The 25,525-nt window shown below is 35.7% G+C and overlaps 1 protein-coding gene across 3 annotated transcripts in view; it reads right to left on the reverse strand.

The window, feature by feature from the left end:
- The window catches only part of EPHA5 (EPH receptor A5), a 398,564-nt gene that overhangs the window by 304,794 nt on the left and 68,245 nt on the right, over positions 1-25,525 (reverse strand). For all 3 annotated transcript variants that reach the window (XM_010848896.1, XM_010848895.1, XM_010848897.1), the window contains exon 3: positions 10,577-11,240. In XM_010848896.1, coding sequence (XP_010847198.1) covers positions 10,577-11,240 — 664 coding nt within the window. The remainder of the gene's footprint in view (positions 1-10,576; positions 11,241-25,525) is intronic.

The following is a 25,525-nucleotide window of genomic DNA, read 5'->3' on the forward strand; positions in this document are numbered from 1 at the left end:
TTCAGTCATGTCCGACTCTGTGCGACCCCATAGATGGGCAGCCCACCAGGCTCCCCCGTCCCTGGGATTCTCCAGGCAAGAACACTGGAGTGGGTTGCCATTTCCTTCTCCAATGCATGAAAGTGAAAAGTGAAAGTGAAGTCGCTCAGTCGTGTCCAACTCTTCGCTACCCCATGGACTGCAGCCTTCCAGACTCCTCCATCCATGGGATTTTCCAGGCAAGAGTACTGGAGTGGGGTGCCATTGCCTTCTCCTTTAGTCAGTCCACCTTACCCTAGAAAGTATGACCTGCTAGCCTTGTAAGGAAATCCAGATCTCTTAGCCAATCATTTTCTGCTTCCATGTTGCCTCTTCTAATGCTCTAAAAATCTCACACTACTCAAAATCCAAGAAAAGGGTCCTACAGGTGGCGAGGCATTATACTCCCACAATTCATGGATTATTTTCTCTTGAATAAAGGATATCAAACTTGTTACTAAGTTGTTTGTTTTGCCACTTGGCAGGACTCATTTGCTGTGCTTTGTTTTAATGCGGGGACATTTTAAGACAGCAATAAATTTGTAAATCTGAGAAAAGAAATCCACAGGCGGCAGAAAAGATAGAGGGAGCTGAAGCATAGAGCGCTACCTTTAATGCTGATCCTATCCTGCCTCTCTGCAGCCCAGAAGGGCTGAAGATGAGTGTGGGAAACTGTAGACTCGTCTTTTAATGTTCCAGGGTCCAGGGAAAAAGACCATAACCTTGTGTCAAGTGGGAAGCCCTTTCAGAGTCTGAAACCTTGAAGAACCGGCTGCACTCTTAAGAAGGCACTGAGGAAGAGGAGGAGGAGGAGAAAAAGAGAAGACTTTGAAAAGTTAGATGGAATAAGACAAAGCATTAATATGCTTATCATTTCTGTGTTGTTGATACAGGTTCAATCCTAAAGAAAACCAACCTTGAATATTCATCAGAAGGACTGATGGAGAAGCTGAAGTTCCAATATTTCAGCCACCTGATACAAAGGAGCCTACTCATTGGAAAAGTCCCTGATGCTGAGAAATACTGAGGTCAGGAGAAGAAGGGGGTGACAGAGGATGAGATGGTTGGATGGCATCATCAACACAATGGACATGAGTTTGAGCAAACTCCAGGATATAGGGAAAGATAGGGAAGCCTGGTATGCTGCAGTCCCTCGGGTTACAAAGAGCTGGGACATGACTGAATGACTGAACAGCAGTATATTTGGGTATAAATCAGTTGGTAAAGTATAATCTATGATCCAAATTCTTCCTGTCATCTGTTTATATAAATAAGTTTTTATTGGAATACAGAAAAAAAAAAAAAAAGACACTGGGTAAAAGACTGCCATATACACAAGGAGAGCCAAAAAGGTTTATGAGTGTAGGACCTCTTCATGGGGTCAGGGGGCACAGAGAAACTGGTCTTCAGGAATCAAAATCTGTGGCCTTCCCTGGATGAGGTTTTAGAGTACAAATTTACACAAAATACTAAAAGCCACCAAAACTTAATCCAAACTATCATGATACTCATTAATCTGAGCCAATGTTACAGTCACCTAAGGAGCTTAAAAAGAATACTGCAGCTCTGGCCAGCACCACACAATGGAATAAAAATCTCTTATAGGTTTGCCCAGCAATAATATGGTTTCAAATTATTTAAATTATTGTGTTGCACTGTAAAAGTGTATAGAAGAGAAGAATTAGATAAAAACTGGTCCCAATAATCTCTTCAGTGGGAGGAAATGTTAAATCATGTGAATAACCTCTATAAGCCAATAAAAAAAAAGCACTCCAAAAATGTAATTCATAAATTGGAATGAATTGGACATAAGTGCCATTTTGTGCCTTTTTCTCTAGTTTGCTGTGGTTTGATTTTTTCTCCTAATTTGCCAACATTTTTTACTGATGACCACAGTAGAATGCATTGGTATTTAATATGGCATTCCAAAGTCAAGAAGTAATTAGCAGAAAGAAAAAAGGAAACAATTTCATTAGGTCTAAAACTGTCAAAAGCTATATAATTACAATCTATATCAAAAGGTTATCACTACAGGTCCCTTGTGTACTATTTAACATTACACCCAGGAGGAAAGTTGGACTCAATATGATTTTGTATTTGGCCGCAGTCACATAACTACCAAATAGAAGCATGAGATTTGAACTGAGAGCTGTATCACCTTCAAGCCCAAAGTCCTCTATTTCGTGCATGCAAAAATCTCCTGGTCATTTCAGATCAATTTTGAGGTTTTAAGTCTGCTTAATGATTTTATGCCAGTGTTGGCTACTTTGTTTCTTATCATTTACATTCATTTCTTTTTTAATTTTTTGCTCTTAAGAATCTAATAACATGGAGATATTTGTTGAATCACACTATGTGAGTTTTCAACATCAAATTTTCCTGTACAAACAACTTTTCCCATGACAGCTATACTGATTTATGTTATCAAACTTGGTGAAAATCCTTCTGCTCCGATCTGGGTAATAAAAAAAAGCAAGTAATAAAACAGAAGTACTATCTTTTGGTTTCCCAGCATATTATTTAAATTATAAAAGTTAAATCAGTTCTGAATATAACAATTCAGATATATGGCAATATATAAAGCCTTTATCATTAAACAATTTTTCTCAGAATTATCTTTTCATATTAATTTATGTCTGTATTTCTGTATAAGTTCTATATATTTCTATATTAATTTATTATAACAAAAGTAGTCTATTCAATGAACATCATTTAAACAAATACTTTTTATCAAGAGATTTTTTTGTATGAACCACTTGAACATAAATATAACAATTTTCCATCCAACGGGTCATAATGGAGCTCCCGATCAATAATACTAAAATTCCTTTGCACAATAACAATATGGAATGTGCTGTCATCATAAGACTTTCTAGCTGTTGCTGCTAAGTCGCTTCAGTCGTGTCCAACTCTGCATGACCCCATAGATGGCCTCCTACCAGGCTCCTCTGTCCCTGGGATTCTCCAGGCAAGAACACTGGAGTGGGTTGCCATTTCCTTCTCCAATGCAGGAAAGTGAAAAGTGAAAGTGAAGTCGCTCAGTCGTGCCTGACTCTTCACGACCCCATGGACTGCAGCCCACCAGCCTCCTCCATCCATGGGATTTTCCAGGCAAGTGTACTGGAGTGGGTTGCCATTGCCTTCTCCGAGACTTTCTAGAGACTGACTCAAAATAAAATGTACAAAGTAGTTATCACTGCAAATCTGAGTCATAGCATCTATTTTTTATATTTATTCTAAATATGGGATAGGAAAGGGAGACTCAAGACTTTGCCTAGTATACTCCTTGTCTGAGTGAGAAAGTAGGAATGCAAAATCAAGAGCAAAAGTTTGTCTAGGAGGGATTATGGAGTGTTTGCTGCATCTATGTCCTTTCCTTTACAGCCAAATCTTTATCTTTTTTAACTATGTACATATAGTTGAAGATTCACAAGTTACCAACTGCTGAACCAATAAAACATTAAGTTCTTAAAAAACAAAAGGTGTTATTCTTTCAATTGGTATAATAATTTGCAAGTTGCCATTCACCAGTATTACTCAGAAATAAACTGAGTTGTTTCATATTTGATATGCATCTATTTGACCCTAGGTATTATTAGGCATTCTCTGTCTTTAAGGTAACTATAATATGTATATAAATAGCCTCTTTTAGCAGGTAATTTCAGGGAGTAGAATCCTTTTTATTCTCAGATTTTAATATGCAAATACATTTTAATATAACTGTAGAAAGAAAAGAGCTATATCAAAAATTAATATAATATGATAGATCTCTGCATTGAAAGATTTCTTCTGCTTGTTAAGCTGTACCCTGTCCTCTTCATACAGCTTTTTTTCCACCTCTACATTAAACATCACCCTTTTAGAGAAACATTTTCTTACCACCTTCCTAAACTTGCACACTCACCCTGCCAGTAACAATTCTCATAAGTTGTGACTGCAGGTGTGAGTTCATATGTATGTTTGTAAGCTATCTGTCTGCATTCGTAGGATACAGGAACTGTATACATACGTACTAGACAGTGCCTAGTACGATAACTTAAAGAATGAGTGATAATATCAAACGGGAGAGCAAATCTTTTATAAAGGAGGTTACAATATATTTACACAGTTTTGACCACCCAGTAAATAAAAATGTAGGATCATCCTTTGATAAATGATACTATTCAAGGATATGCTCTCTAGTTTGAATAAACTAGAGAATTTTTATAAGTCAAAGCAAATACATGGAAAATACCATGTATTTTCCAACAGACAGACACATATTCCTGTATAATGTGAGAGCTAAGACAAAGCTAATGTTTATTGAATAAGCACTGTTTTCTAGGCACTATTCTAAATAATTTTCATATAATGTCTCATAGGATTGCTATGAGGTAGCTATTAACAGAGATGAGGAAAACAAGGAATAAAGAGATCTGATAACTTGGACATTGGTTATATAACTGATAAATGGAAGCAGCAAGATTTGAATCCTGGTATTCTGGTCCAGAATCTGCGTGCTTAAGAAACTACAGAGTATGTTGCCTCTCACCAGCAGCATATTTCCAGATATTCCATGTCTCTATATTCAAGTTAAATTAGGCAAGTTTCAAAATGTACACCCATTTTAAGAAATGTACAGGTCTTTCATTCTTTAGAAAATTGTCCACGTTTGCATAGGTAACTAATCTATAAATATATTTAGTTTCAGCAGCACATCTGTTAATATAGGCAGAGGGAATATATTTCAGTTAGTTGTTCTCAACTAAGAGAGATTTTGCCCCGAAGGAACATTTGGCAATACATGGAGGCATTTTTGGCTATTACAAATCAGGAGCGGAGTCTGATTCAGGATTCTCCAGGCCAGAATACTGGGGTGGGTAGCTGTTCCCTTCTCTGGGGACTCTTCCCAACCCAAGGATCAAACCCAGGACTCCTGCACTGCAGGAGAATTCTTTACCATTTGAACCACCAGGGAAGCCAGTAAGCTGATATATGTCCTACAGTGAACAGGATCCCCCAAAACAACTAGTATTTGGCCCCAAATACCAATAGTACCAGTGTTTTGAAACCTTGATTCAGGGGGGAAAAAGCACACTAACATTTTAATATTAAACATAATATTAACATAAAAAGCCATAACATTCAATAGAATTGGTCCAAAATTATTCAAGTGAGGAGGTAAAAAGAAAATCTAGTGTGATACCTGCAAATAGATGAAATGACTTAATCACTTAATTGTCTCAGTGGTGGTTCACAGCAATAGGACAGACAGACACACACACGCACATACACACACACACATGGACTCACACACCACTGACACCAATCACTCTGTGATTTCAAAATCAGTCTTTTGTTAAAATTTTTAAATCAAAATTAGTTTCCTTTTGTTGCATAAAAGAGCATACCAAATAGGACCAAAGTTCAACCCCTTTGATGCTTTTTGGTAACATGCCTAATTAAAAATAACTAGGCTCTCCAATGCATACTTACGCGAACACCTAATACTCTAAATTTCCAGCCAATTTTGTTTCAAACATAAATATGCACCAGAAGTCTGAATGATCGACATACTACTCCCTACAGTATCTTTACTGTTTCTGAATCAAGGCTCCTTCTTGAGCTCAGTATTTTCACTACATTTCCTTGCTGTGCAATCATTTCCCAGTTGGACAATTAATAAGTGCTTTTTCTACACAGCCCTTGGCATGTGACCCCCCTTACCCTGTATTTGAGCATGCACTATATACCTTCTTCACTCACTGATTTTGGCAGTGACCCACAATCTAAATCTCTTTCCTCCATTTGATATAAGTGAAACTATAATTATCTAGGGGTAATTTCAAATTACTACTTCATTCCACTAGCAACTGATGAAGATTAGTGGTCTTGCCTTGCATCTGAGTAAGTCAGCAACATAATCACAAGAGAACTCAGCAGGCAACATTTGATTCATGTGAACTCAATTACTTCTGTCAAACATATTCACTTCAATAAAAAGCAGAAACTTCCAAAATGGGTTTTTGCTAACAATTTTGTACTCAAAAAAATTTCACATGATTCTTAAGGGAAAAATAGCATGAATTTTCTCAGAAATAATAATAAATAATAAGTATGAAAACATGCTTGTATAAATGGATTCAATATATTATTAGTACCTGAAAATAAAGAATATTTCAAATAAATAAATTTGAATACTTTAAGGCAGTTTATTATAGAAAATTCAGGCATACAAGTAAGCCTTCAAAAAATAAATGGACTCTATATTTTAAGTTGATAACAGAAACCAGCATATACAGTTACCTTGTTAAAATCAGATAATTATGGAAAAGGTAGTTAAATTCTTATAAAGGAAGTTAAGTAAGGAGACATGGAGATGATAGATCATGATCTGCTATTGATTAATGGACAGGGACTCCTGAATCACTTCTTGGTTGTCTTCTGGGTTGAAGCCGTATGTTAATGAGCTGTCTAGCATTCTGCTTCTTGAAGGTTTAGTTGCTAAGAGACTGTGGGTCAGGTCTATCATGCCCTTGTGTATCAGGTCACATGAAAATGATCTGACAGCAACTACATGGTCACCTCCTAGTAAATCTTAATATATGATAATCATTACAATAGGTTTACTCAACTTTAGCTTCTTATATTTATAGCCTTATTAAATCACAACATATTTCGATTATCAAAGAAACCAAGTAATTAAATGTAAGTATGTAATAAGGTTATATTTATAAATAAACACATTTTAGCATGTGATGCTTTGAAGTCTACAAACTCACTAAGATAACCTCTATAACAGTTAATATATAATATGCCAATCATATACCATTTAATATTTAAAACTTTGAAAATTTGGCCTGAGAATCTTAGGACTAAGTAAAGATTAATTTAAAAGACATTTGTCAATTTTGTGACCAATGATGTTTCCTACAGGTAAGTACAAAGGTAAACAAAATTACTTATTTAAAAATAATAATTTTAACATAGTATTTATAAAATAGATAACTAACTTTTGAACTGTGGTGTTGGAGAAGACTCTTGAGAGTCCCTTGGACTGCAAGGAGATCCAACCAGTCAATCCTAAAGAAAATCAGTCCTGAATATTCACTGGAAGGGCTGATGCTGATGCTGAAACTCCAATACTTTGGCCACATGATGGGAAGGGCTTACTCACTGGAAAAGACCCTGATGCTGGGAGAGATTGCAGGCAGGAGGATTAGGGGACAACAGAGGATGAGACGGTTGGATGGCATCACTGACTCCATGGACATGAGTTTGAGTAAGCCCCAGGGGTTGGTGATAGACAGGGAAGCCTGGCATGCTGCAATTCCTGGGATTGTACAGAGTCAAACACAACTGAGCAACTGTACTGAACTGAACTGAGAAAGCTAATAGGAGCAAAGCCATGAAGGATCTTAGGCTATTTTATAAACTTTATTTGAAGGAGACAATTATGTGTGTATATATATACACACACACACATATATATACATACACACATACATATACATTCGAGTAGAGTTGATTTGCAATGTTGAGTTAGTTTCAGGTATACAACAAAGTGAATTCGTTATTGCATATACATATATATGTGCGCGTTTTTAGATTCTTTTCCCATACAGGCCATTACAGAGTAGTGAGTAGAGTTTCTTGTGTTATACAGTAGATCCTTATTTCCTTATTAGTTACCCATTTTAAATACAGTAGTGTGTTTACATCATACCCAGTCTCCCAGTTCATCCTTAAATATTCATGATGTGTGAAACAGCATGATACATAACTGTACGGTCTTAATTACATAAAAATGGATGCTTAGTTGTGAAAATACACAAATGAGACCTAGAAGGACATGTCAAATGGTAAACTGCTTGTGATTATGAACGACTTCGTTTTTTGCTTCTTGTGCTTTTTGGTTTCCTATTATGCACATGTTAACTTTTAAGAAATAAATGTTATTTTAAAAACCTTAAAAAAAAAGGAAACTACTGAAGTACTTTAAGTGTCTTGGGAGTAGGCAGGGACTGGGCGGTTGGGTTTGTGCAACTACCAGATTTGTATTTTTGTAGAGTGACACACTCACATGGTTCAAAAACCAAAACTATATAAAAAAGCTATTCATTATTTAAAAATAAACTTTCCAACAAGATATGCTTACAGATTGGAGGAAAAAGGAAACAGAGAGAAGTGGATGATTTTATGAGAGCTGGGTGGGAAATTTATAAATACCTTGTGAGGTATTGAAACTGGGAAGTGAGCAGGAAGGATATGTCAAGAACGATTCTTAGATTTCTGACCTACCAAGGATATTTCCAAAACAACAAGATCCCCACTTAGAGGTTTGGGGATAGCACATTAAAATTGAAGAAAGAGTTATGTTGGAATTTTATATGACACACACACTCATACATTTATATTTGCACATACATATTATGACTAGGTTTAAACACATATATTTATTTATATGGGACCATCTGTGACACCCTAATTTTCCAAGACAAACCTTCAACATTTATTTATTCACTCAGTAAGTTATTTACAGAATAAATGTTTGACATTCCTCATAGAATGGCCACATATCATTGGTACACGGGAAAACATCAAGAGGCACTATTCACACAGACTACATTGTGTAGAACATCTTCTGGGGCTGTGCAGTCTACTGCCTTCATGACCCCACTACCTTCGTTCCTCCTACCACAGTAGGGTAATAAGCACATTAAGACAGAATCCAGTGGAGTGAAATTTCTACCAAGTGACCTCTCCTTTTTCTCTCAGGCCTCTACTCCTCAACTACTAAGAGTATGAGAGGAGAAAGATGCAGTGGATGCATGCACTAAAAGCATCCTGTCAGAATACTACTTCACCCAGGTCTTTTCATGATAAGCACCTACAGGATATTTTAATCCCAGCAACAGTAAAAAAGTATCCTTTGAATGCAAAGGTCCTTTATATTGTGTACCAATCTGGATGAAGACAAAGGTCAACATGTTCTGAACTAAAGTTACCACATATCATTGACAAAAATGATATAAATAGATAATCAAATAGAGCATGGTGCCTTATAATACTGTTAAACAAATTCTTAGAAATAATAAGAATTTGTAAGCATTTTAGGGAAAACAATGCAATGTATTCAATGGATTATGTTTAACTCCCACTTCTGATTCTACAGTTACATACGTCTTCACCTATGCCAAGAAGGTTACTCAAAAAGAGTAGTGAAGGTAACGTTAGTTAAAACTTTCCTTTAAATTCAACCCTAAATAAAATCTGATTCATTTCCTTGACAAACGTAAAGGCATATCTGAAACATAATTTTTATTTAATAAAACTTTATATATAAAGGAATAGCGAGCTGTAGATTACATGGAGAAATAATCATGCACTTAATTGTAGATGGTATACACACATGAAGTGATGCAAATGTGGTGCAATGCATTTCTAGAGATAAATAAGCAACATCAGTATGATTTACAGATTAGTGTTGTTTCCCCGGATCTACAGTCAATCTACAGTCAAGCCTGAAGAAACCTGAGCAAGGGTGATCCACATTACATACTGAATTTAGAAAATAAATTGTACCTGAAGCTACCAATGGGCATAGGGGACTTCTCGGTATTTGGTTTTCTCTTCAGTTAAGACACGTTAACTCTCATTACCTATTTGGTATGTGCATATCATGGTGAAAACAAGTTCGGGTTCATAAGGGTTAATTTTTTCCCTATAAGGAAAGTGTGTTTTCTTCCTCATAAGCTGTTCTTGACTTTGACATAAAGTACTATCCTGTTTCATGAAGCCACTGAGAAAGATCCAAGTTTTAAAGGACAAGTCACCACACTGTGGACAAAATAAGAGTTTTTTCAAATGAAAAAGAAGCATGCATGATCAAGTTTCAATTTAGAAGAAAAATTAAAACAGAAAAAATAATCCAAGTGCAAACTGCTTTGAAATGACCTTTCTGTATTGGTTCTATCTCCAAACAGTTACTTTCTTGGGCACTATTTATTATGCATTTAAAGTTAACCTGTACATTCTTAAAAACAAGTATGCAATAGCTATTATATGCATACAACATGGTAAACTAAGTTCTGTCATCTTCCACATATGTCCAATGAAGTTCATATGGCAGAACTTATACCTAAAGAATCTTTAAAAGGCAGTTAAAAGCATGCCAAGTCTCATCGAAGTTTACATTTGAATTTCATATAACAAGAGTATTATTTTTCTCTTCAGAGAGACAGAGTCATGATAGAGTAGCAGATAAACAAAGAAATATCCCCTGATGTGAGTTGTTCAAAAATAAAATTTCTGAAAGCAAAATGAATATGAAATACTACACTGCAAGTAAGACACTCTCTGAGTACTAATTATGTATATCCAGTAGAATATAACTTCAAATCTTTCATCATTGCCAGAAGTTTTAAAATTCTGAGAGGAGAGAAATCAAACTTGAAGAGAAATAATCTCCATAAATTAGCAAAGTAAAAGGTCATTTGCTCATAATCACTGGAAGATATACATATACATGATCCAAGGGAAGCAGACAGCCCCTGCAGATCCGCAGGCAAACTCTTACCTTGACAGGTGCCGTTTTTTTCTTCGTATCCTGCCTTGCACATGCATTTCCCAATGGGTACCAGCCACTCCCCTTCAGCACTGCAGTGCATTTTGGGTGGTTCGTCTGTCACAGAATGGTTGACACAGGAGCCTGCCACTTCAAGTAACTGTGAAGAATCAGCTCCAGTAATTGTGTCAGGGAAGACAGCTAAATGTCGTACCACAGAAGGGCATTTTTTATAGTACACTCGCACTGAAACAAGAGCAATGCAAGCACCCACATCTTGAAAAGCGAGATAAAATCCCTTTTTGCTTAAAGGTCCTACATCTCTGACCTCTGTGTTCAGTTTCATGACACGGTCACCAAGATCAAGTTCTGTAAAGCTTTCATCGGCAGCAATGGTATCAATTTTGATGTACTGGTTTTCCTTGATGTTTCTCCCATTCTCGTTATCTGACTCAAAGTAATACATGTTGAAAGTCTCCTTACAGGTCCCCAGCCCTCCAGGAAGACTGTTGCAGTCCCGCAGAGTAAATTTGAGTTCTATGAAGATTCTGGAAGCACCTTCATTGGAGATCCAACTGGTCAAAAGCCAGTTATTCTGGTTCTGTTCCATAACTTTGCATACTTGGTATGTGTGGATAGGGGCATAATTTTCATCAACTTCACCAATCTCTTCCCACTGTAGAATATAAAATAGAAAAACAAAAAAGTAAAAAGATGATTAGAAAATAACCAGCAAAATAAAAGAAAATTAATTCAGATGTAAAATTTCTATAGCCTCAATATACAGTATTGAGAGAAGGAGATATACAATAAAAATTTTAAAAAATAATTTCCCTTTTCAAATTAAATTAATCCACAATATATTAGTCATTGTTTCAAATGTAACTCAGGTGTGAACACATGTGAATGATATTCTCCAGAAAAATTCATGTATTTCAGAGTAAAAATAAAATTCAATGTGGGATATGATTAACAAGAAGCAGTGAGGGAAATATGCATATTTGGAAGAAAGTTTGTAGAAAAGGAAGTATAATTTTTTAAAACCATAACAATGAGAAAAAAGCAGCAAATGAAGAAAAGAAGGGAGATAAACATGACTGAATCCACATTCAACTCTCAAACAACACAACATAACAAAACTTGAAGGAATATTCATTAGCTTAAAATAGTTTATTTCATTCAACCAATCAGGTAGAACTCTTTTAAAAACTGTGTTCCAAGTCGTTCAGCCATGTCCGATTCTTTGCGACCCCATGTGGAATTCTCCAGGCCAGAATACTGGGGTGGGTAGCCGTTCCCTTCTCCCGGGGATCTTCCCAACCCAGGGATCGAACCCAGGTCTCCCACACTGCAGGTGGATTCTTTACCAACTGAGCCAAGGAATCCCAAAAATACTGAAGACAGTAGACTATCCCTTCTCCAGCAGATATTTCCGACCCAGGAATGGAACCCAGGTCTCCTGCATTGCAGGCGGATTCTTTAAAAACTGAGGTACCAGAGAGTGAAGTCGAAGTGAAGTCGCTCAAGTTGTTTCTGACTCTTTGCCACCCCATGGACTGTAGCCTACAAGGCTCCTCTGGCAATGGTATTTTCCAGGCAAAAGTACTGGAGTGGATTGCCATTTCCTTCTCCAGGGGATCTTCCCCACCCAGGGATCAAACCTGGTCTCCCACATTGCAGGCAGATGCTTTACCACCTGAGCCACCAGGTAAACTTCAAGGTACCAGGGAAACCCCCCAAATTGTGTTACGAAGGGTTTAATCATACATGTACCCACAAATATAAACCTAGAGACAGAAAGAAATTAGAGATATACAAATTATAGACTAGTAATACAGAGAACCTCATCATTTCAAATACTAAGTGATTTTTTGTTATACATAACCTGAGAATGCATTAATTCTTTCTTACTAATGCTTATTTTATGCCTAATAACCTTAAATGTTATGAATATATACAGGATGTAAAAAACTAAGTATGATTTATATAGCTTTCAAAATACTATTCAGTCAAATAAGAGATCTCAACCTCTCTCTCCTAGCAAACTATCAACACTACAGTTTTGAGAATGTCACTGTACCATACCACATTTTATACAGTGTAAGTCAGATTTTTATTCTTCATAAAGATGTTATTATAACAAATTATTTTAAACCTGTCTAGAATCTGTGGGAATAAAAGTACATGCAATTTTGTTTTAAATCTTTAAAAATTATCCTGAAACACACAGAGTAATGAAACCGTACATACTGATTTTCAATAAATCCAAAATGTGATTTCAGACATTAAATATTATAGATAATAAACTTCATAGAACCTCATTTCTTTAGACATGAAATTAAATGGAGCGTTATTGCTTGATTCTGTTCAACTGACACAGATGTGAAAAATGGCATCACAAGGGATGCACATAAATCGTATACCTTAGATGGCCACTCTCAGAATTCTAGCTGCCATCAGAAAGACAGAAGTAAAAGGTGTTAATGAGGGAAAACTGATGAGTTCACTCAAATCACAAGACAGACATCAAGACTGTATCTTTCCTAACAACATCTACATTAGAGGGTTACATGAAACCTTAGTTCATTCATTTAATCTCACTTTTGCCCCCTCTTAAAATGTATATAAATTGTACTTTGCCTCTGATTTTCTAATCAGCTTTGTCTCTCATTAAACTACTTACAGTTTCTTCATGAAGCCATCCAGATATCAATGTTATTATAAATGGTTACTAAATCCTATGCTTAATATTTCATGGAAAAAAGCATCTCAACTAACCAAATGAAAATAACAAAAGTGATTAATTTATTGTAAGAAGATTAAAAGTATTTCCTTTGAATTAATAAATCAGAAAAGAGCATCAAAAAAAGCTCTTACCTGAAAAAGGAAAACCAAAATGCCACGTTATCTCTGTTTTAGATTCTCTTATTTTTAAGAGTTCTACAATGCAAATAACAAACATATTTCTAATCCCTGGCCTTGAATCATTTGTAAAAGACCTATTTCTGCATCTTATAGTCCAACAGGGCCCTACTAGCAAGTCAAAAGAACTGGACAAGTAAAAGGAATAGTAGCATTTTGCAAGATAATAAGGCAAAAAATTAACAGTCTTTGTCTGTACAAAGTCCAAGGTACCACAAATATTATTAAAAATGCAAGCAAAGCAGCACTTGACAAGACAGCTTAATAGGTACTACTTTGGGTGATAATTTCTAAGTATGTGCTTAAGTATGTTACTCCTCTGAATATTCTCAATTAAGAAGAGAAAAACTGTAATTTTCTTTGATGTTAGAATATATAATGGTGGGATTTTATTTATCTTTCTTTTCAAGTGTCCAAAATATAAATGAAGGCTCACATTTTCTATTTCTAATGAATGAACAGGAGTAATTCCTTTTAAATAATTATGGCCATAAGCCATTCAGAGACTCAAAAAGGTAATATAGATGCATTTCCAATAAATAGCTGCTCCTATCTAGACAAATACACTAAGAAACAAACAAAAATATTTCCTTTATTTTAGATTGGCTAGCTGAAATAAAATGCTGAATTCTTTGAAGTTGTCTTCCCTTTTAATACAAAGAAGATATCTTGCTATCCTAAGCAAATATCTTATTTACAAAGAAGAAACAAGTGGATGAAGAGAAAGTAACACTCTCCGAGAACTTAAGATCACAACAGGTATATTCCCAGACACTTTTGCAAATGTCATGTCAATGAACTATCGTAATTTAAAGAAGAGTATAGACAGAAAATGCAATATTTTCAGTGTAATTTTGTTGGAATTCCTGTTTCCATAGCATAATAGAAGTATTTGTTGATTACTGTAAGTGAGGTGCCTGGGCAGTTTGGACACATCGTCATTGCACATAATTTAGTGGATTTAGTTCTATTCTTCAGGTCCCACTACTCTTCAAACCCCACCCTCTAAGCCTAGACTTTTCTCTGTGTTTGCTTTCTCCTCATTCCTATTTCTATGACTTAATATTAAAGAACTGGTTACACACCCAGCTTGAGCTGACTAAATTTCTCTCTCAAACTCTTGGGCTTGCTTCTTTCCCCACTGGCCACTGAAAACAAATCAGTTTCATTCTAATCCCATGTTTGGCCAGGCATCAAAATTCAGCCACATTTATCAGAGAAGTGGAAAAGAAAAAGGACTGGTTTTCATATCCATATGTGTATCATGGAGTTACCAACTTTTCCTATGCAAGGTATTAAGAGCTGTTTTCTCCCTGCCTGCTTCTCACAGCCCTATTTGATTTCTTCCCCCAAGCTTGTAGTATCTCTTATATTTTTAGCATTTATTTCATTTCCAAGCCCCTTGCCTGTACAACACCTTGTGTGCATTCACAGTTTAAAACAGTGACTCAGGACACTTAGCCTAGATTAAGTTTCCCCTTATATTATGTCCCCAAATACACATGAAGAATCATCAAGTGAACAGAGTCATTTTGACCTTTCAGGTTATGAGGAGGCTTGGTATTTAGTTCTGTTTTCATTATTGTGTGTTTATATGTTTCTACATAGAGATTAATTTACTGAGGCTAAAGTACAGTGATCAGAAACACTGAAGCAGAGGCCTGCATATACATACTTAACTGGTCTTGTATAAAGAAAAGATTATCAGCCTGAAGTCCTAGAATTAGCCCCAGCTTTTACAGTATCTAGATGCATAAACCAAGAATTAACCACTGGTATACTGGTTACATTGGAGAAGGCAATGGCACCCTACTCCAGTACTCTTGCCTGGAAAATCCCATGGATGGAGGAGCCTGGAAGGCTGCAGTCCATGGGGTCGCTGAGGGTTGGACACGACTGAGCGACTTCACTTTCACTTTTCACTTTCATGCATTGGAGAAGGAAATGGCCAACCCACTCCAGTGTTCTTGCCTGGAGAATCCCAGGGACGGGGGAGCCTGGTGGGCTGCCATCTATGGGGTCACACAGAGTTGGACACGACTGAAGTGACTTAGCAGTAGCAGCATACTGATTACATAATCTAGAATGAGAACTGAAACTCTCTATCCCAGTCATCTAATATCCAATATAAAACATCATAAGTGGCCTTAAAAGATCTACTTCCATTGTTTACTTTAGAAATGAGAAAAATTAAAGACCAGATTTTCTCAAGCTCACAAAATACCACCCTGAGCATCTTCTCTGTCCATCCCCTGTCTGTGCCTCTGCCTTCTTATTAGCATGTCTGTCCATGAAGTCTGGATTTGTGTGTGGGATTCCTTGATTCATTACACTAATTTTACTCCACTCTGTTGAAACTAAATTCACATTTTCTTTCAGACATGATTTAACCATGACTAATTCTTTTTCTTCCTTTCTCCCTTCTATATTTCCTTTCTTTATCTCCCTCTATATTATTACTCTGAAACAGATATGAAAGTAAAGACATAATTCTCTTTTCTCTACTATATCTCAGAATCTGATACCATAAGACACAGGGTAGGAAACTCAGTAAATATTTTATAATGAATGAATTAATATCAAACATATATATTCCTCCTGTTAAGAGATATGTTAATATGAAATTTGAAATAATTCAAACATGGTAAATAAATGATTATATGATTTGCTTTTTGTTTTACTTTGAACAAAAATAAATTTTGTTCTCTGTAAATTGTCTGAACTTTATAAATTCAAATAAAGGAATGTTTATAAGCTCATATTTTTGAAAGTTAGTCTTCAGTGAAAACTTCTAGGAATTTAAGACATTATTTTTATTCTAATCATACAACTACTTTCAGTTTAGTCCTGCATATTAACCTGTAGAACTAGCTTTCTTTAGCATTAAATTTTCCCAGTTATAACTTAAGAGCTTAGTATAGATTAATTAGATACTTTTAGCATAAAATGTTTTAACATATTCAGTTTTTATTTTTCACTCACTAACCTTTTTCATTATTCTATACAGATTAAAAGCCTAGGAGGTAGCATATCAGTTACTGGCACTGTACCTTCTTTCCTTTTCAGTCAAACAATATGACGACCATCTTAATCATTTTATTTGGCAGAGCAATGTTAAAACATAGCTAGGGGTCAACTGCTTCCAGCTTTACTCTGCAATGTCCAAGGCATAACTCTGCAACAAGACCTTGTTTATCATATAAACGCTTCTTTGAATATAGTGTTAACTGTCCTAAAACTCAGCACTCAGAAAACTAATCTTGTCCCATCGATATATGGTAAGTAGATGGGAAAACAGTGGAAACAGTGGCAGACTTTATTTTGAGAGGCTCCAAAATCACTGCAGATTGTGACTGCAGCCATGAAATTAAAAGACACTTGCTCATTGGAAGAAAAGCTATGACCAAACTAGACAGCGTATTAAAAGCAGAGATATTACTTTGCCAGCAAAGGTCCATCTAGTCAAAACTATGGTTTTTCCAGTAGTCATGTAAGGATGTAAGTGTTGGACTATAAAGTTGAGTGCTGAAGAATTGATGCTTTTGAACTGTGGTGTTGGAGAAGACTCTCGAGGGTGCCCTGGACTGCAAAGAGATCCAACCAGTCCATCCTAAAGGAAATTGGTCCTGAATATTCATTGGAAGGACTGATGCTGAGGCTGATACTTTGGTCACCTGATGCGGAGAGCTGACTCATTGGAAAAGACCCTGATGCTGGGAAAGACTGAAGGTGGGAGGAAAAGGAAATGACAGAAGATGAGATGGTTGGATGGCATCACTGACGCAATGGATGAGGTTGAGTAAGCTCCGGGAGTTGGTAATGGACAGGGAAGCCTGGCGTGCAGCAGTCCATGGGGTCACAATGAGTCAGACACGCCTGAGCAACTGAACTGAACTGTCCATTATGCTTTAATATCACAACATTCTGTACAATGCACTTGAAATGCTCCACGAGAAATTGATTCTAGGCTTCTCATTTTCTTCAAAAAATTGTTAGATATCATTTATTATTTTTCTTTGTATGTGCAGTATGTTTGCTAACATCACTGAAGATATCCTGGCCTCATATTACGAATTAACTGCTGCTTTTAAAACAGTAGCACCTATCCAAGATCTTAGAAAGTGCCTGGAAAATGGTTTGACTCTGCTCAAATTCAGAAATCTGGCATTTTACCCCTTTTAACTAGTGATCAACATATTCCAATTGCTACTGCATCATAAGTTTACCTAAAGTTTAGAATTTCTGGAAGCTTCCTGCTCTTTCAAAACTTAGATGAACTACCACATGGAAAATCAGAAATTTCAAACAAACCAGAGATTTTTTTGTTTCTCTATGTTTTTATAATAATTTATATTTTTAATATCAGATTTTTTAGATTATTGCATTTTTTCAATTTTGCTATACTGATTAAAATTAGGTAAAATATACTCAAGTAAGAAAATAAATGAATTGCTTACTTTCTCATTTTCTTATTTCCTCAGTTTCTCATTACTAATATTCTTCCTGGGCTTCCCTGGTGCCTCAGTGGTAAATAATCCACCTGCCAATGTAGGAGACACAGGTTCAATGGGTCAGGAAGGTCCCCTGGAGAAGGAAATGGCAACCCATTCCAGTATTCTTGCTGGGAAATCCCAAGGACAGAGAAGCCTTGTGGGCTACAGTCCATGGGGCCGCAAAAAGTGTCGGACATGACTTAGCAACTAAACAACAAAAAATATTATTCCTCATAACATTAGACTTGCTATGCTTATATAAACTCATTACGTTTTTCCTTCCTGTTGGATGTACAACTGAGCTTATTTGTCTCTGTGTGCATGCAGACATCTGCCACTACCTAATACATTCAACCCAGGACATTTCTTCTGAGAGAAAATAGGATAGAAAAATCCTCACAGAATAAGAGACTTAGGATCATTATTAATGGTAAAAAAAAAAAAAAAAAAGGTTGAGAATCCTATTATTGTTGGGACAGACTTTTTTGTCTGTTCTTACTACTTCTGATGTGTTACCGTCCACTAGAAGCCATTCATCATTAAAAAGAAACACTGTATTATTAAGACCAGTGCATGCTGGACACACATATGAGTCCCTAAGCCCCCTGCCTGTCCAGTGGCTGCCCAAATGCTTAAACAGTCAGAGTCAAGTAGAAAACCAAATTTTTACTTGGGAGATAACACAATGCTTTAAAAGAAACTTTATTATAATTCAAAGATAATCATGGAATGTGTGAAAACCTCAAAGCTATATTATAATATAGGAACAACAGATCAGAGCTACAGCTAGTGAACCTACATTTGAGAATATTAATTTTCTCATATGCACTGTATACATGACATAATCATACAGAACACAACCACATCATTTTTCAGAGGAGTAAACAGATCTAGAGAGAGTGATATGTTTTTAGTGCCAAATTAACGTCTCAGATCAGAGCTCTCTGATATTAATTTTTTCTCTTTTAGAAGGGTTAAAATTCTAATGTATAAAATATAGTGGTATATGAAGTAATACTAACCATTATAAGAGAAAAATTTTCATTACCTGATGAACTAGGTATTTAGATTTTCATAACATAAAACTGTGGGCCTTTGTTGTGGAATTCTAGCGTCCATCCTTCCTTGCTCAGTTTACTGAGTTTTTTATCAAGACAACACAAGTCCATTTAGCAACCGAAACATCTCAGTTTTTATGCATAATCACCAGGACAAGATGGTTTTAAAATAAAGATACTTGTAGCGTTAGTTTCTGTTTCAGAAATTAAATCTTAAAGCTATGGCTTTTTAGTAAAATAAATATGACAAAATGTATCAACTTTCAGTGAAAATCATTTGAATCAATAATCTTGTTATACTTCCTCAATAATATGTTAGTGGAAAAAAGATTGCATCAAATAGGTGTTTTTGTTGTTTAAAACATCTTTAAAATTCATGAGTATGAAATAGCAATATTGCTAGAAATGACTCAATTAATTTTCTATGTATGAAATAAAGCTGTAGTCAATTACTTTATTGCCCACAGAATAGTACAAATATTTATGGGCTCAAATTCAATTTGTGAAACAAAATCACTTGAGAAAGATAGAGTTGAAAACTTTCAAGTTTATATGGATATTTTCAGATGGAAATTTATAGACAATTGAGCATCTGTCTACAACACTAAATAAGAATCATGAAGAGATTTTTTTTTTTAACCTGGAAAACAATTCATTTTTTTTCTAATGTTGCAGTTAGCATTTTTTTTTCAAAAAGGAAAGAAAACATATGGATTCTTTCTTCATTTATGCTTTTTAAAAGTTTTTTTAACATGGATCGTTTTTAAAGTCTTTGCTGAATTTGTTACAATATTGCTTCTGTTTTATGCTTTTTGGCCACAAGGCATGTGGGATTTAACTCCCCAACCAGGAATCAAACCTGCGCTCTGTACTAGAAGGTGAAGTCTTAACCACTGGACTGCCAGACAAGTCCCCCTTCATTTATTCTTTAAAAAATATCCAAGTGCACAAGAAATGAATTAGAGATTGGAAAAAGCAAAAGCAAAATATCAGATAATTATTCACAGAGAACTTTATCACTTAAACAAAAAGGTATTTCTTATAAAATACTGTAATGAATATTATCTAAAAACAAAAAAGAAAAAGTATATAACATGACTGCTTCTATATTTGTCATTCTAGTTTTAAGAAGGTATATATTGAACAGTTTCACATTAAATAAAATAATAAAAGATATCTGAATACCTCGTTTATATTTGGCTTTTTTCTTGAAAAATCTACTTAAAAAAACAAATTCAAACGTCACTTGGTCAATAATAACTTTAAAAGGCAGAATGAGCTTAGTGAATATGTATGCCCAAAATTAGCAAATTAATAAACTCAATTAAAATCTCCCATCAAATCTGGCATGTTTGTGATTTTGTGCCATGTAAAATTTTTTTAAAAGCTGCCAGAAATGGATTTATAAGCCACTGATCTAGTTTAGCTCCATTTTATACAATATATTGAGACACTTCCATTTTTATGTGATAGTATCTTGCTGCTGCTGCTGCTAAGTCATTTCACTCGTGTCCGACTCTGTGCGACCCCAGAGATGGCAGCCCACCAGGCTCCCCGTCCTTGGGATTCTCCAGGCAAGGACACTGGAGTGGGTTGCCATTTCCTTCTCCAATGCATGAAAGTGAAAAGTAAAGTGAAGTCACTCAGTCCTGTCTGACTCTTAGCGACCCCAATGACCGCAGCCCACCAGGCTCCTCTGTCCATGGGATTTTCCAGGCAAGAGTACTGGAGTGGGGTGCCATTGCCTTCTCCAGATAGTATCTTACCCTGTATATTTTCTGTCCTGTTACACCAAGAAATTTTATAACTTGTAAAACTGTAGTAATATAAATAATCTTTTGTGTACTCTTGCATAAGTTCACCTAGTCTGTGAGTTCATATCTTTACAAAAAGATGACTGTGATCTCAATTTACAAACTTGCATTAGTGACAGTGGTACACATTTACCACGGAGATTTTAAGATCTAAGGAGTCATATGTTTCTCCTGTGTTTCAGGGTTTCACGGTGGATACACACACACAGACACTGATACAGACACTCACAAACAGACTCACAGTGAAGAATTCCTTCCTGACAGTCATTATGAGATGTTAGAGAATGGTCCTTAAAGCGTTATTTAAATATACATGTTCTCAATAACACTTAAAATTTTAGAGTGGCATTACTATTCTCTTCAATATAAATACTGTCCTGTTATAGACAGCTAAATATTCTATGGGGATGCCTTCTTTTTGAAGCAATATGAAAGTTTAGGTAAATGAGGGAAAAAACTGTTTCACTTGGGATTCAGTTTAATGAAAATAGATTAACCTTTGGTGCATTTAATGTTGTAGGCAAAAAGGATACAATATACACTCACTATTCTGGCAAAAAAATTTTTTTAAAAAGGAAAAAAGATTTCAGTAAACCATTTGCAACACTGGATGATTTATCCAGCCTAAAACATATACCAGGAAACATAATGTTGTCTGTGGTCCTGGTCTTTATGCCACCCTCATTTTTCAATAGACATTATATTTCTGGTGCAGGCTTTACAAACAGCACCCATAATCAACTCCATGTCTCACATTAATCATGTTCTTGTAGTCACTGGCTATTCAACACAAATCTCCATCTCAGTTTTTGTTGGGAAACAGCCACATTGGAGCTTTGAGTTTATTCAAGTTTAAGTGATTATATTGCCATTATACGGATTAAAGTTCACAGCGTCCACTTGCCACAGTCGGATTAAGGACGCTGTAGAAATGGAGGGTGTCTATAGTTACTTTATTGTACAGTCAGAAGCTGGAACTTCCATATGGAACAGCTTTATTTTTCAGAACTCCAGGGCTGCTCCCTGTGAGGTGGAAGTAAAAGAAGAAACAGCCATGGATCTACTGAAATTTCTTCCTTTGTATTTGTTGGGCCTTTTCTGGCCAAAATTCTTCTGTCAATATAAACCAGCTACTTAAGTAGAAGTATACACTTTAGTAAAAATATGAAAATTTTAAGTGTCTCTTGATAGTTCTAAAATGACAATTCCAATTTTTTAGTGTTCAATTTTACATGTTTTTGATCATTAGCTTAACACAAATTTAACTCTGGCCTACATTAAACTATAGAGTTATTATTAATATAATAGGGTTTACTAGTTGAAGATAATGATTGACATACTTATAGAAATTTTCTACCCACTCAATGTAAATATTTTATTGTATTTTATTAATGAATTTTTTATTTGAGAATTACTGTGAAATGGATTTTTCTGAGAATGCTAAGAATTCTAGACAATTTCTGTAAAAACCTTTAAAGCGTTAGTGAAATTACAGCAGAAGGAAAGATAAATTTCATATTTGCTCTTCCTACTTGGGTCTTCTGCCAGTATTTTTCCTGTATTTTCTTATATTAACCATTAATCATCTTGAGGCCTTTTTTCCCTAGGTTAGTACCCACAAATGAGAACAGTGAAATTAATTTTGCACTGGGGTTTTAATCTTAAAATTGAACCAAGTTTTTAATTGCCTTTTTCTCTCCTTATCAACACAATCCCTTTTGTCAGTATACAAGAGGAAACAAACATAGGAAATACAGACATCAGGTAAGTCTAGTTATAGTACAAAAATATACATTTTCTATATATATAAAGAACTATATTAATTAAATTTAGAATTATAGCCTAAAGGATCTTATTAATATTTGAGACTTCTATATCTACTTATAGATGGACTATAAACAGGATTCTGAATATGATAAAGGGTATATCCATAATTGCAGAAGGTCACTGTCACTGACTTCCTTTGACTGTTTTGTTTTATACAACTAATAGGTATCAAACAGATACATGTACACACATATACATTTGTTGCTGTTCAGTCATCAAGTCACATATGATTCTTTGCGACCCCATGGATTGAAGCACACCAGGCTTCCCTGTATCTCATGATCACATATGTCCATTCTTTTTTGGATTCTTTCCCCATATAGGCCATTACAGAGTACTGAGTAGTATTCCCTGTTCTATATAGTGGGTCCATATTAGTTATCTAATAGGACTTCCCTGGTGGCTCAGATGGTAAAGCATCTGTCTACAATGTGGGAGACCTGGGTTCAATCCCTGGGCCGGGAAGATCCCCTGGAGAAGGAAATGGCAATCCACTCCAGTACTATTGCCTGGAAAATCCCATGGACAGAGGAGCCTAGTAGGCTACAGTCCATGCGGTCGCAAAGAATTGGACACGACTGAGCCACTTCACTTCACTTCACTTTCACTTATTAGTTATGTATTCTAATATTATCTATTATATACTGTGTATTCATCTAGTCAAGGCTATGGTTTTTCCTGTGGTCATGTATGGATGTGAGAGTGGGACTGTGAAGAAGGCTGAGCGCCAAAGAATTGATGCTTTTGAACTGTGGTGTTGGAGAAGACTCTTGAGAGTCCCTTGGACTACAAGGAGATCCAACCAGTCCATTCTGAAGGAGATCAGCCCTGGGATTTCTTTGGAAGGAATGATGCTAAAGCTGAAACTCCAGTACTTTGGCCACCTCATGTGAAGAGTTGATTCATTGGAAAAGACTGTGATGGGAGGGATTGGGGGCGGGAGAAGAAGGGGATGACAGAAGATGAGATGGCTGGATGGCATCACTGACTCGATGGACGTGAGTCTGAGTGAACTCTGGGAGTTGGTGATGGACAGGGAGGCCTGGCGTGCTGCGATTCATGGGGTCGCAAAGAGTCGGACACAACTGAGCGACTGATCTGATCTGATCTGATACATACATAACTGATTCTTCATTGTACACCTGAAACTAACACAACATTGTAAATTAAATATACTTCTATAACTTTTTTTTTAATTCACAATGAGATTAATACATAGTCCTTACTCTTGGAAATCTCAGACTCTTTGATAACATTTCCCTATTTTACTTTTGGCAGCTTACTGAACACAGGATACTTTTTTTTAATTTAAATGTGTGTTTATTTGGGAAAATGCAGGCAGATACAGAATCAAGTTTTAGAAAGGTTATAGGAAACAGGAACTCATCCATGCTGCTGAAGGGAGAATACACTGGTAGCCAAATTTATGGAGCTGTTTGGCAATACATGATAAATTTAACACTTTTTAAGCTAGGATTTTCACATATGACTAGAGATAGATATGCCAAGATGATATTTCCAATGTTGTACCAGCCAAACATTTGAAACCACTGCCATCACTAAGAATGAATAAAATGTTATATTCTTACTATATACCATTATACAAAAGTTAATATTCATTCATTTATATAAAGATCTCAAATACACAATGATGACAGGGACATGAAAATTTTAAATACAGTGAAACACTTATCTTTACTTTAAATATAAACAAAACTACTATGAATTATGTTTTATTACACCCATATAATCATATGGTGCTAAAAGTACAATTGAACAGGAAAAATACACTAAATTCATGAGTCTAGATCAATGAAAAGGATCCAATTTGAAGAATGCAGAGAAAGACTGAATAAAAAGTAGTCAGAACCTATATTTCATGCAAAGATGGGCACAATAAAGGATAGAAATGGTACGGACCTAACAGAAGCAGAAGATATTAAGAAGAGGTGGCAAGAATAAACAGAACTATACAAAACAGATCTTAATGATCCAGGTAACCACAATGGTGTGATCACTCACCTAGAACCAAATATCCCTGAGTGCAAAGCCAAGTGGGGCCTTAGGAAGCATCACAACAAAGCTAGTGGAGGTGATGGAATTCCAGCTGAGCTATGAGGGATGGTATGGGGAGGGAGGAAGGAGGAGGGTTCAGGATGGGGAACACATGTATACCTGTGGCGGATTCATTTTGATATTTGGCAAAACTAATACAATTATGTAAAGTTTAAAAATAAAATAAAATTTTAAAAATAAATAAATAAATAAAAGATGATGCTGTTAAAGTGCTGCACCCAATAATGCCAGCAAATTTGAAAAACTCAGCAGTAGCTACAGAACTGGAAAAGGTCAGTTTTCATTCCAATCCCAAAGAAAGTCAATACTAAAATATTCAAACTACCATACAATTGCACTCATTGTGATATGACAGCAAGGAAATGCTCAAAATTCTTCATGCTAGGCTTCAGTTGTTCATGAACCAAGAACTTCCAGATCTACAAGCTGGATTTAGAAAAGGCAGAGGAACCAGGGATCAAACTGCTAACATTCATTGGACCACAGACAAAGCAAGAGAATTCCAGAAAAACATCTATTTCTGCTTCACTGACTATGCTAAAACCTTTGACTGCATGGATCACAATAAACTGTGGAAAATTCTTAAAGCGATCGGAATACCAGACTACCTTACCTGTCTCCTGAGAAACTTGTGTGCAGGACAAGAAGCAACAGTTAGAACTGGACATGGAACAATGGACTGATTCAAAATTAGGGAAGGAGTATATCAAGACTGTATATTGTCACCTTACTTATTTAACTTACATTTAGAGTGCATCATGTGAAATCCTG

Source organism: Bison bison, unplaced genomic scaffold (assembly GCF_000754665.1).
Source record: "Bison bison bison isolate TAMUID 2011002044 unplaced genomic scaffold, Bison_UMD1.0 scf7180017864279, whole genome shotgun sequence".
NCBI lineage: Eukaryota > Metazoa > Chordata > Mammalia > Artiodactyla > Bovidae > Bison > Bison bison.